The sequence below is a fragment of the Macaca mulatta genome, chromosome 19 (genome assembly GCF_049350105.2).
Source record: "Macaca mulatta isolate MMU2019108-1 chromosome 19, T2T-MMU8v2.0, whole genome shotgun sequence".
In the NCBI taxonomy this organism is placed as follows: Eukaryota; Metazoa; Chordata; class Mammalia; order Primates; family Cercopithecidae; genus Macaca; species Macaca mulatta.
This window is the reverse complement of record NC_133424.1, coordinates 12691420-12704502: the sequence shown is the minus strand read 5'-3', so window position 1 is coordinate 12704502 and position 13083 is coordinate 12691420. Positions and strand designations below refer to the sequence as shown.

At 44.5% G+C, this 13083-nt stretch overlaps 1 protein-coding gene and 1 long non-coding RNA gene across 16 annotated transcripts in view; one reads left to right on the top strand and one right to left on the bottom strand.

The window, feature by feature from the left end:
* Window positions 1-13083, top strand: part of LOC106992362 (uncharacterized) — a 34890-nt gene that overhangs the window by 9914 nt on the left and 11893 nt on the right. For 3 of the 15 annotated variants that reach the window (XM_015122982.3, XM_077977629.1, XM_028839159.2), the window contains exon 2: window positions 894-950. The exons of 4 other annotated variants lie outside the window; for them this stretch is intronic. In XM_015122982.3, coding sequence (XP_014978468.3) covers window positions 894-950 — 57 coding nt within the window. Of the gene's footprint in view, window positions 1-235; window positions 282-893; window positions 994-2999; window positions 3040-4113; window positions 4233-4787; window positions 4963-5502; window positions 5554-13083 lie in introns of those variants that run through there. 8 more of the 15 variants (XM_077977643.1, XM_077977636.1, XM_077977638.1 and 5 more) reach the window with 7 other exon arrangements.
* On the bottom strand, window positions 7255-11507 carry LOC144336700 (uncharacterized). The gene is made up of 2 exons (XR_013409022.1): window positions 8488-11507; window positions 7255-8159 (listed from the first exon to the last, which is right to left on the bottom strand). It is a non-coding gene; the product is annotated as an uncharacterized LOC144336700 (long non-coding RNA).

Here is a 13083-nt window from a genome sequence, read left to right as displayed (position 1 = left end):
GGGTTTTTAAAAAGTATATTAATAATTAAAGAGTTCCTTTGAGATTCCTGAATGATAAACACCCAGTCCTGGCTTGTAATTTGTTAACGGAAAATGCCAAACTGTGTAACATAACTTAAAGAAGTTTATTCAGAGCCAAATAGGAGAGGCCTCGGCTGAGGAAAACACAACCCCAGGAGGCCTGGGGTAAGTGGTCCCGAGGCGGCTCAAGACAGTTTGCTTTTATTCATTTCAGGGAGACAGGAATTGCAGGGAAAATTATGTGTCATTGCCTGGAAGGTGTGAGTTCCTTTGGCAGAAAGGGCGGGACCTGTGGAAGGGGGCTTAGAAGGTGCAGGTGGTTGACAGATTCTGTAGGTGGCCGTTGGTGGAGAGTGTGAAGCTTTGTTTAAAATTTCGAGGAGGTAGGAAGGAATGCTTCAGTGAAGAGGGTCTGGTATCTGTCATGTGATTTCATCTCAGCCAAGACAAAAGACCTGTTTCTTTAGATTTTATGAATTCTATTTTTTTTTTTTTTTTTTTTTGAGACAGAGTCTCGCTCTGCCGCCCAGGCTGGAGTGCAGTGGCGTGATCTTGGCTCACTGCAAGCTCCGCCTCCCGGGTTCACGCCATTCTCCTGCCTCAGCCTCCCGAGTAGCTGGGACTACAGGCGCCCGCCACCTCGCCCGGCTAGTTTTTTTGTATTTTTTAGTAGAGACGGGGTTTCACTGTGTCAGCCAGGATGGTCTCGATCTCCTGACCTCGTGATCCGCCCGTCTCGGCCTCCCAAAGTGCTGGGATTACAGGCTTGAGCCACCGCGCCCGGCCAGATTTTATGAATTCTAAGATTTGACTTACCTCTTGCCTTGCGTGGCCTTAGGTCTTGTTTGTAATTTGGTATCTTATTGTCACAGAGTCTGCGTTTCCAGTCGGCTGTCTGTTTTAACATGAAGATGGATCAGTGGCTGTGTGTAAGCTCCTAAAGGAAGCGGATATAATGAGGCTTGTCGGAAGGTTAATCTGTAGTCAGGTGTGGGAGGGGTCCAGCTGGCTCTTTCAGGTGTCTGTCAGGTGACTCAATTCCAGAATCACATTAAAGTTCAAGATAATCTGGAGTTCCAACAGCTTAAATTTTTGAATTACCTTTTTTCACAGACCATATAGCAGAAATTTTTTGGTTGTATAATCAGAGGTTACTCGACCAATTGTACCTGGTTAAGCCCATATTTCATTTCCCAATAAATTAGTAACTTCTTATTGTTTTCTCAGGCCACATAGTGTCACATAAGTTAGTAATTTATATGAATAGCATTTGAATTTGATTTCCATGTGCTTGGTTCCGAGATCTTAAGAGTACTATAGGCAGTTAAGTTTAATTACTTCTTATTCAAAATTTTCAACACTCCCCAGTTGACTGGTACTTCTCTGCATTTTCTAAATATATGGGAAGGCAGATCTCAAACCCTCCACCCTGTGACCCTGGCCTACCTCTGGAGAGCTTGCAGTACAATACTAAAATTTCAGTTCCTTTCTAAAATTTCCAGACACCATCTCTCCTTCAATTCGTAATATCAGCTATTTGTTTTTGTTTTTTTTTGTGGTTTTTTTTTGAGATGGAGTCTCGCTCTGTCGCCCAGGCTGGAGTGCAGTGGTGCGATCTCTGCTCACTGCAAGCTCTGCCTCCCGGGTTCACACCATTCTCCTGCCTCAGCCTCCCAGTAGGTGGGACTAAAGGCACCCGCCACCATGCCTGGCTAATTTTTTGTACTTTTAGTAGAGACGGGATTTCACTGTATTAGCCAGGATGCTCTTCATCTCCTGACCTCGTGATCCACCAGCCTTGGCCTCCCAAAGTGCTGGGATTACAGGTGTGAGCCACTGCGCCAGGCCCGTTTTTTTTTGTTGTTGTTGTTTTTTTTTTTTTTTTTTTGAGACGGAGTCTCGCTCGGTCGCCCGGGCTGGAGTGCAGTGGCATGATCTCCGCCACTGCAAGCTCCACCTCCCGGGTTCATGCCATTCTCCTGCCTCAGTCTGGTAAATGAAAATGCACTGGCCAGATGCAGTGGCTCAGGCCTATAATCCCAACACTTTGGGAGGTTGAGGTGGGTAGATCACTTGAGGCCAGGAGTTTGAGACCAGCCTGGTCAATATAGTGAAACCTTGGCTTTACTAGAAATACAAAAGAGATTAGCCAGGTGTGGTGGCACACACCTGTAGTCCCAGCTACTCCAGAGGCTGAGGCCCGAGAATTGCTTGGACCTGGGAGGTGGATTCTGCACTGAGCAGAGATCGCACCATTGCACTCCATCCTGGGCAAGTGAGCGAGACTCTGTCTCAAGAGAAAAAAAAAAACAAGAAATGCACTTGGGGCACACGGGGGCATAGTGCAGTGTTGTTGGAAAATAGTCATTCAGCACTTCAGTGAGCAGGATGAGCGTAGAGAAATGTCCCATGTGATAAGATGGCCTGTGCTGACACTTGAGTCAAACATCACTGTGTTCTAGTCAGCATTGCCCCTCTGTGGGTTTGTCTTTTTGTAAATAATTGTTCACTTATTGCAGCTTCAGGTTTTTTGTTAATTGTAAATTGCATTTTTCACTAGAGCTTGCAAAATAAGAAAATTTTACACACAGGCCAGAAAGAGGTAGATTTCAGAAAAAAGATGGCTGGATGCAGTGGCTCACGCCTGTAACCCTAGCACTTTGGGAGGCCAAGGCAGGTGGATCACCTGAGGTCAGGAGTTCAAGACCAACCTGGCCAACACGATGAAACCCTGTCTCTACTAAAAATACAAAAGTTAGCTGGGTGTAGTGGCACACGCCTGTAATCCCAGCTACTTGGGAGACTGAGGCACGAGAATCCCTTGAACCTGGGAGGTGGAGGCTGCAGTGAGCTGACATTGTGCCATTGTACTACAGCCTGTGCTATAGAGCAAGTCTCCATCTCAAAAAAAAAAAAAAAAAAAAATCTCTATTTAGTCTTGTATTCCATTTCTTAATATGTTTTTTTCTTCTCTACAGGCAGTGTAGTACATTTCTCAGGTGTATCCTTTTGTTGTGGGTGATTTCCAATGGCATTATAGGGACTAGTTTTAGGAATGCTACTGGAGAAAAATAGGGAAAGTTTACTATTATAACTGGAGAAAAATGAAATAATTTCCACAAGAAAATATGGTAGATTGGTGAATTACAAAGAGTACCCAAAATATCAGTTCTGGCCAGGCATGGTGGCTCATGCCTGTAATCCCAACACTTTGGGAGGCTGAGGCATGCAGTTCACCAGGTCAGGAGATTGAGACCATCCTGGCCAACATGGTGAAACCCTGTCTGTGCTAAAAATACAAAAAATTAGTCAGGCATGGTGGCACATGCCCATAGTCCCTGCTACTTGGGAGGCTGAAGCAGGAGAATCGGTTGAACCTGGAAGGCAGAGGTTGCAGTGAGCCGAGATTGCGCCACTGCACTCCAACCTGGGCGACTGGAAAAAAAATCAGTTATTCTTCTTTGCAGGATGGAGGACTTTTTTTTTTTTTTTTTTAAAGGGTCTTGCTGTCACCCAGGCTGGAGTGTACTGGTGTGATCACAGCTCACTGCAGCCTTGACTTCCTGGGCTCAAGCCTAGGAAGGCTCAATCCTACCTGAGCCTTCCGAGTAGCTGGGACCACAGGTGCATGCCACTCTGCCTAGCTAATTATTTTTTGTAGGGATGAGGTCTTCCTATATTGCCCAGATTTCGTGTCTTATTTCCACAAAGGGTCTGTTTTGTCTTTTGATATTACTTTATTTATTTTTTAGACAGAGTCTCACTGTGTTGCCTAGGCTGGAGTGCAGTGGCATGATCTTGGCTCACTGCAACCTCCACCTCCCTGGGTCCAAGTGATTCTTGTGCCTCAGCCTCCCAAGTAGCTGGTGCCTGCCACCACGCCCAGCTAATTTTTGTATTTTTTTTTTAGTTGAGAATGGGTTTCGCCATGCTGGCTAGGCTGATCTTGAATTCCTGACCTCAAGTGATCCGCCCCCCTTGGCATCCCAAAGTGCTGGGATTACAGGTGTGAGCCACTGTGCCTGGCTTGGTATCTATTTTAACATGAATGTTGCTCAGTTGCTGTGTCTTTTTTTTTTTTTTTTTTTTGAGATGGAGTCTCACTCTGAACAAGCTGGAGTGCAGTGGCGCGATCTCGGCTCACTGCAACTTCTGCCTCCTGGGTTCAAGCGAATCTCCTGCCTCAGCCTCCCAAATAGCTGGGACTACAGGTGCGTACCACCACGCCCAGATAATTTTTGTATTTTTAGTAGAGATTGGGTTTCACCATGTTGACCAAGATGGTCTCAATCTCTTAACCTCGTGATCTGCCTGCTTCGGCCTCCCAAAATGCTGGGATTACAGGCGTGAGCCAACCACACCACTGCAACCTCCACCTCCCAGGTTCAAGTGATCCTCCTGCTTCAGCTTCCCAAATAACTGTGACCACACCCAGCTAATTTTTGTATTTTTCATAGAGATGGGGTTTCACCATGTTGCTCAGGCTTGTCTCGAACTCCTGAGCTCAAGTAATCCCCCTGCCTCCACCTCCAAAAGTGCTGGGATTACAGGCATAAGCCAGTATGCCCAGCTCTTTTAGTTATTTCAAAATGTACAATATATTATTTTTTACTATAGTCAATCTGTTGTGCTTGCAAATTCTAGGTCTTATTCATTCTGTGTTTTTGTACCCACGGACCCTCTCCATTGGTCTGTATTTCCATCTCTCTGTTAATATCATGTTCTCTTAGTATAGATCTCAAAACTGTGATGTATTCTGGGGATAGTGCCTGTCTATCTTAGTTATCTTGGGGTTTTATATCAAATTCCCATAGACCGGGTGACTTAAAGAATAAAGATTTCAGCCGGGCGCGGTGGCTCAAGCCTGTAATCCCAGCACTTTGGGAGGCCGAGACGGGCGGATCACGAGGTCAGGAGATCGAGACCATCCTGGCTAACACGGTGAAACCCCGTCTCTACTAAGAAATACAAAAAACTAGCCGGGCGAGGTGGCAGGCGCCTGTAGTCCCAGCTACTCGGGAGGCTGAGGCCAGAGAATGGCGTGAACCTGGGAGGCGGAGCTTGCAGTGAGCTGAGATCCGGCCACTGCACTCCAGCCTGGGCTACAGAGCGAGACTCCGTCTCAAAAAAAAAAAAAAAAAAAAAGAATAAAGATTTCTAGGCCGGGTGCGGTGGCTCACACCTGTAATCCCAGCACTTTGGGAGGCTGAGGCGGGCGGATTACGGGGTCAAGAGATCAAGACCATCCTGGCTAACATGGTGAAACCCCGTCTCTACTAAAAATACAAAAAATTGGCTGGGCATGCTGGTGCGCACCTGTAGTCCCAGCTACTCAGGAGGCTGAGGTAGGAGGATCACTTGAACCTGGGAGGCAGAGGTTGCAGTAAGCCGAGATCAAGCCACGTCACTCCATCCTGGTGACAGAGTGAGACTCTGTCTCAAAAAAAAAAAATAAATAAAATAAACATTTATTTCTGACAGTTCTGGAAGTTGTGAGGTCCATGTTCAGGGTACTGACAGATCTGGTGCCTGGTAAGAGCCTACATCCTGGTTTGCAGACGGCTTTTTTCTTTTTGAGACAGAATCTTGCTCTGTCGCCCAGGCTATAGTACGGTGGTGTGATCTTGGCTCACTGTAACCTTTGCCTCCCAGGTTCAAGCAATTCTCCTGCCTCAGTCTCCTGAGTAGCTGGGATTACAGGTGCTTGCTACCATGCTCGGCTAATTTTTTGTATTTTTTAATAGAGACAGGGTTTCACCATCTTGGCCAGGCTGGTCTCAAACTCCTGACCTTGTGATCCACCCACCTCAGGCTCCCAAAGTGCTGGGATTACATGCATGAGCCACTGCGCCGGGTCAGCTTTTTTTTTATTTTTTCACATGACAGAGAGAAAGAGGAAACAGGCCATCCCGTGTCTCATAAGATTACTAATTCCATTCACGAGGGATCTACTCTGATGCTCTAATCTAATTCTAATGACTTCTCAGAGATGCCATCTTAATTCCATCATATTACAGGTTAGGGTGTCGCTGTATGATTTGGAGTGGGAAAATGTAAACATTTATGTCATAACATCCCTTAGTCATATTTTATACAACATCCTGGCTATTTTTTTTTTTCCGAGACAGAGTCTTGCTCTGTCACCCAGGCTGGAGTGCAGTGGTGCAATCTCGGCTCACTGCAACCTCTGCCTCTCGGGTTCAAGTGATTCTCCCTGCCTCAGCCTCGCGAGTAGCTGGGACTACAGGCACATGCTACCATGCACAGCTAATTTTTGTATTTTTAGTAGAGAGGGGTTTCACCATGTTGGCCAGTCTGGTCTTGAACTCTTGACCTCAGGTGATCTGCCCACCTCCGCCTCCCAAAGTGCTGGGATTACAGGTGTGAGCTACTGCACCCCGCTTATCCTGGCTATTCTTAGTCATTGTCTTCTATTTCAGTGTTTAGAAGTAGTTTTTCTTAATTTCAATGAAGAAACAAACCTGCTTGTGCATTTCATGGAATATAATAAAATACTAGATGTATTTCAGAGAGATTACATCACAGTGATAATCAGTGTGTGTTTAAGGACATATAACATCTTTAGATTTATTATATTTTTCCATTGATATCTTTCCATGGGTCCTTTTTGCATAATAATCATTTTATATCCTTTCTGAGACTTTTGGGACTTCAAGAAAAGTAGTTGCTTTTGGATGCTGAGGTGGGAGAATGGCTTCAGCCCGGGAGTTTGAGACCAAGCCTGGGCAACATAAAGAGACCCCGTCTCAACAAAAATTAAGAAATTCACCATGTGTGGTGGCAGGAGCCTGTATTATCATCTACTCAGGAAGGGAGAGAGAGCTTGAGCCTGGGAAGTCAAGGCTACAGTGAGCTGGCATCATGCCCCTGCACCATAGCGTGGGTGACAGAGCAAGAACCTGTCCTTAAACAAAACAAAGATAATAAAAACATTTTTAAAAAGAAAATTAATTGTAATACAACTCTGTTTTGATAGGCTATGTTGTCTTTTTAAAAATTACATTCAACAGATTGTTGCTGGTATTTCCATGTGCACTGATAGTTATTTCTGCATAGAGTTTCCACTCTAGAAACTAAAAATATTACATATGGTCAAAACACATAAAACAATTTCACAGTGATCCAAAATATTGATGGAGCCAGTATTGTGAATGATAATTATTGTTTTCTTATTATAGCTTCACAACCTTGGTATGCATCCCTGTCGGTATATTTTATTTTTACATTTTTTTTTATACAGTTGATATCAGATATGTGATATTTTATATCATATTTTATTTTTACTTAGTAACAAACCTTCCATGGAATGGTAGTTCACTTTCTTGATTTATGGATTTTGTTTTTTACAGCAGTAGTCATTTGACCATAACATTGAGCAGATAATCTACATGGGTCCCACTTTTTTTTTCTTAGGTCATAGTTCTTCCTATGGTACTTCAGTCCCAGGTACTGGGGAGGCTGTGGTGGGAGGATCACTTGAGCCCAGGTGGTTGAAGCCACAGTGAAATATGATCATGCCACTGCACTCCAGACTGAGTGACAGAGTGAGACCCTGTCTCAAAAAACAAAATTGAAAAAAATAAAAAAAGATAAAAGAGTATATGGTCATGAAACTCTGAATGTACCTGATCTTAGCAGCTAAGCAGGTTCAGGCCAGGTTAGTACATGGTTTGTAGAATTCCTGGGAATACTGGTTGCTATAGGCTTAAAAAAAAAGAAATTGCAAGGAGAATTCACCAAATGGAAGAAAGACATACAAATTCTATACGTGATCCTGACATATATCTATATCACCTGAAGCCTAAGTACCGAGACCAGCTTGGTCATGGAGACTCTAACCCAATGGCGCTACAGGAATTCAAGACACACACAGAGAAATATAGAGTGTGGAGTGGGAAATCAGGGGACTGACAGCCTTCAGAGCTGAGAGCCACAAACAGAGATTTACCCACATATTTATTGACAGCAAGCCAGTGATAAGCATTGTGTCTGTAGATTATAGATTAACTAAAATTATTCCTTACGGGAAACAAAGGGATGGGCTCTGGCTAGTTATCTGCAGCAGGAACATGTCCTTAAGACACAGATTGCTCATGCTATTTGTGGTTTAGGAACACCTTTTTTTTTTTTTTTTTTTTTTTTTTTTTTTTTTTTGAGACAGAGTCTTGCTCTGTCGCCCAGGCTGGGGTGCAGTGGCTGGATCTCAGCTCACTGCAAGCTCCGCCTCCCGGGTTTAGACCATTCTCCTGCCTCAGCCTCCCGAGTAGCTGGGACTACAGGCGCCTGCCACCTCGCCCGGCTAGTTTTTTGTATTTTTTAGTAGAGACGGGGTTTCACCGTGTTAGCCAGGATGGTCTCGATCTCCTGACCTCGTGATCCGCCCGTCTCGGCCTCCCAAAGTGCTGGGATTACAGGCTTGAGCCACCGCGCCCGGCCTAGGAACACCTTTAAGTAGTTTTCCACCCTGGATGGGCCAGGTGTTCCTTGCCCTCATTCCGGTAAACCAACAACCTCCAGCATGGGAGTTATAGCCATCATGAACATGTCAGAGTTCAACCCATAGGTTGTATAACTGAATTAATGGCTCTTAAGTCAGTTAACAGTCTCCATTTACATGATTTTTTGTTAATTACGAAACTGGAGAATTCCAAGGGGAAAATGTTGACGCTCTGTCCTTTTTCTAATTGTTCAGTAACTAGGTCCTCTAAAGCCTCTGGTTTCTCTTTACTTAGTGGCCACTGTTCTATCCAAATTGGCTTATCTGTTAACCATTTTGAAAGTATAGGTTCTGGAGGCTTAACAGTGGCCACCATAAAAAATGATATCCTAAACCTTGGCAGGAACTTTGTCTTTCCCTTGAGCAGTTCCTTCAAATCTTGCACATTTTTTCCTAGTCCCCTACCAGGGACATACCCCATTTCATGCATCATGTGTTGACTTTGAGGGCTGTATAGTTGCTCTGGAATTAGAACTTGTGCTCCCCATTGTTGTAATAAATCTCTCCCCCATAAATTTATAGGTACAGAAGTTACAGTTGGTCGAATAGTCCCAGGTTGTCCATCGGGCCCTTCACAATGCAAAACATTACTACTTTGATATACTTTAGGGGCTTTACCAACTCCACCTATGTTAAATTGAGCAGGTTGAATTGGCCATGTGGATGGCCAGTGGTATAGAGAAATGATTGAAATGTCCACTCCTGTATCTACCAAACCTTTAAATTTCTTTCCCTGAATAGTTATTTCACAGGTAGGACATATATCAGTAATTTGATTCACCCAGTTAGCTACTTTGCCTTGTTTATTTGTGGTTCCAAATCCTCCTGTTCATTTAATTTCACTTTTCCCCATTTCCACATACGGCACAATCAGGAGTTGTGCTTTCCTGGCTCTGCTTTCCAGGGAACAGAAGTAGATAAAACAATTTGAATTTCCCATTGTAATCTGAATCAGTGACTCCTGTATGTACTTGCACTCCTTTTAAATTTAAACTAGATCTACCTAGAAGTAATCAGATTGTCCCCACTGGCAAGGTCCACAGACCCCTGTTGGAACTTTTTGTGGGGGTTCCCCAGGCAGAAGGCTCACAGCTTTTGTGCAGCATAAATCTACTGTGGCGCTCCTGGCTGTGGTGGGGGACAGCTACTGTATAGGGGTGAGGGAATGGCCTCAGCTGGAAATGCCTCGTTTTGGAACGGGCCCCTCATGGCATTTCCCAGATTTAAAAGGAAAAGGCTCAAATGTAGCTATATTTCCCTGTTGATCTGGGGGGTGTATCCTAACAGGGAACTGCCAAGCCTCTATATCACCCTTTCATCTAGCTTGCTGAATTCCTGCCTGAATAGAACTGAGAGCTGTTACTAGAGGTGCTGCTCGAACAGTCATTGAGGAAACTACTTTTCACCCAGTGTCCTCCAGAAAAGAAAGATCTGGCAGGTCAGGCCACTCTTTTTCTTCAAAATAAGGAGGAGGTGCAGAAGGGTAGGGATGAACACTTCCTCCTTTGCTGCTTTAGCTTTAGCTGGCAAACAAACCTGCTCTGTCATCTCTTCTGTTACTTCCTTATACTCTCCTTCCTCCTCCTCATCAGTGTGAAAAGGTTCCAAGTTGCAAGGAACCAGAGCTCACACTTGTTCCATTGTTACCCTGATGCTTCCGAGCTCCCCTTACTCACCAGGGGCACTGCTTAAGAGTACTTGGGTATCCTCCAGCTTAGTTCCACATTCTCCAACCATTACTCCTGTGACCCTTCCACCTGAGTTCGAGCCCCACATATGCACACCACTTGCCAAGACCAGCTGGATCGTGGAGACCTTAACCCAGCAGCACTAGAGGAATTAAAGACACACACAGAGAAATATAGAGTGTGGAGTGGCAAATCAGGGTGCTGACAGCCTTCAGAGCTGACAGCCACGAACAGAGATTTACCCACATATTTACTGACAGCAAGCCAGTGATAAGGATTGTTTCTGTAGATTATAGATTAACTAAAAGTATTCCTTTCGGGAAACAAAGGGATGGGCCAAAACAAAAGGATGGGCTCTGGCTAGTTATCTGCAGCAGGAGCATGTCCTTAAGGCACAGATCGCTTATGCTATTGTTTGTGGTTTAGGAACACCTTTAAGTGGTTTTCTGCCCTGGATGGGCCAGGTGTTCCTTGCCCTCATTCTGGTAAACCAGCAACCTTCAGCGTGGACATCACAGCCATCACGAACTTGTCACAGTGCTGCAGAGATTTTGTTTATGGCCAGTTTTGGGGCCAGTTTATGGCCAGATTTGGGGGCCTGTTCCCAACACCTAAGTCTCTATCACAGCGTGATGGCTGAATTGGCAGCCAGTACCGCCAGGCATCCTGCATCATCACTGCAGGAGATAAGTTCCACCCTAGTACCCTGTCTGGGAAATAGTGCACCCACAGTCCCCTATCTTACTAAGTTTATGGGGTAACAACAGGGAGTGGTTTTTAGGAAATAAATCTGACCTGGTGTTTTGGTTTTGTGAGTGGGAGGTATTCTCAGCTGTCTCCCCACAGGGAGAGAGCCTATTATCCCCTATGCATTCTAGACTTCTGAAGCAGAGTCTCCAGTCTAAATCCCTATCCCTTGTAAAGAGAGATTGTATTGAAAATGTGTTTAAAATATCAAGGAAGGCTTTATTCAGCACAATTGTAATATGTGTCATGAGAACTACAATATGTAGTGAGATTACAGTTCTGTATATTATATTACATTTCTCATGACACGTAATAGGCTGTCTCCACGTTTAATCTCCCTCCAATTACAGGGCAAGGTGAGGAAAAGGATGGAACTTGCTGAGGTGTCAACAGTTAGGGAAGAGAAAGTTGATGAATTATCATGAGTGGGGGAAATTGAACTTGATTGGAAATACCAAGTTTTGGTGGGGGGGGGAGGAATTCTCTGTGAACTGCCTTAAAAGGGTTTTTGCTGTAACTGGGCTCTGCAGAAGGCGGCCAAAGCCTAGACAAGAAGAGGGCTGTGAGCTCAAGTTTGGTCAAAGAAGGAGTCCTGGTTAGGTGCAGTGGCTCATAGCTGTAATCCCAGCACTTTGGGAGGCCAAGGTGAGTGAATCACAAGGTCAGGAGTTCGAGACCAGCTTGGCCAATGTGGTGAAACCCCATCTCTACTAAAAACAAAAAAATTAGCCAGGTGTAGTGGTGGGCGCCTGTAATCCCAGCTACTTGGGAAGCTGAGGCAGGAGAATCAGTTGAACCCGGGAGGCAGAGGTTGCAGTGAGCCGAGATTGTGCCACTGCTCTCTAGCCTGGGCGGCAGAGTGAGACTACTCTGTCTCAAAAACAAAACAAAACAAAAAAACAGAAGTCCTTAAGACCCCTGTAGCTTAGCGCTGTTTTTTTTGTTTTGTTTTGTTTTGTTTCTGTTTTGCTTCTTTTGAGACGGAGTCTCGGTCTGTCACCCAGGCTGGAGTGCAATGGTGTGATCTCGGCTCACAGCAACCTCCGCCTCCCCAGTTCAGGCGATTCTCCTTCCTCAGCCTCCCCAGTAGCTGGTATTACAGGTGCCCGTCACTACACCCAGCTCATTTTTGCCTTTCTAGTAGAGACAGGGTTTCACCATGTTGGGCTGGTCTTGAACTCCTGACCTCAGGTGATCCACCCACCTCTGCCTCCCAAAGTGCTGGGATTACAGGCGTGAGCCACCATGCTCAGCCAGCTCTTCTTAGAAATGACAATAAATCCCTAAATTTCTGGTTTTCTCGCTACATTCTGAAACACTCAATCCTCTCTCGAAACGACGTCTTCAGTTATGTGTTTCTCATGATACATTTGAAACAGCTGCAGTATTTAAATTGTTTATTATTTTTTACTTTAATAAATGGCTATATTTAAAATGCTATTATTTTATGAATACTTTTCATGAGAGAAAGTGCTCAATAGCCACCGGAAACTACACTGTGTAAAGTAATTATGCCTGTTGACTCCTGATGTTGAGCACCACTTCATATACTTATTGGTCATTTCTATGTATTGGAGAAATGTAATTCAAATACTTTTGCCTTTTTAAAAAATTTTTTTTGAGACAGAGTCTTGCTCTGTTGCCCTGGCTGGAGTGCAGTGGCATAATCTCGGATTACTGCAGCCTCTGCTGCCCAGGTTTGAGCAATTCTCCTGCCTCAGCCTCTTGAGTAGCTGGGATTACAGGAATGTGCCATCATGCCCAGCTAATTTTTGTATTTTTAGTAGAGATGGGGTTTCACCATTTTGGCCAGGCTGGTCTTGAACCCCTGACCTCAAGTGATCCACCCACCTTGGACTCCCAAAGTGCTAAGATTACAGATGTCAGCCACCATACCTGGCCTATGCCCATCTTTTAATCAATATCAATTAGTTTTTTTACTTGGTATTGGGATTATTTTTAATTATTGTAAAATAATAAACTTCAATTTTACCAGCTTAAGCAGTTTTATATAGTTGCACAACACTACATAACTAATCTAAGGTGAAGGTGAATTATACTGTAATTTTCTTTTTGTGATTAACTTTTTGCAATTACCATAGAATCCTC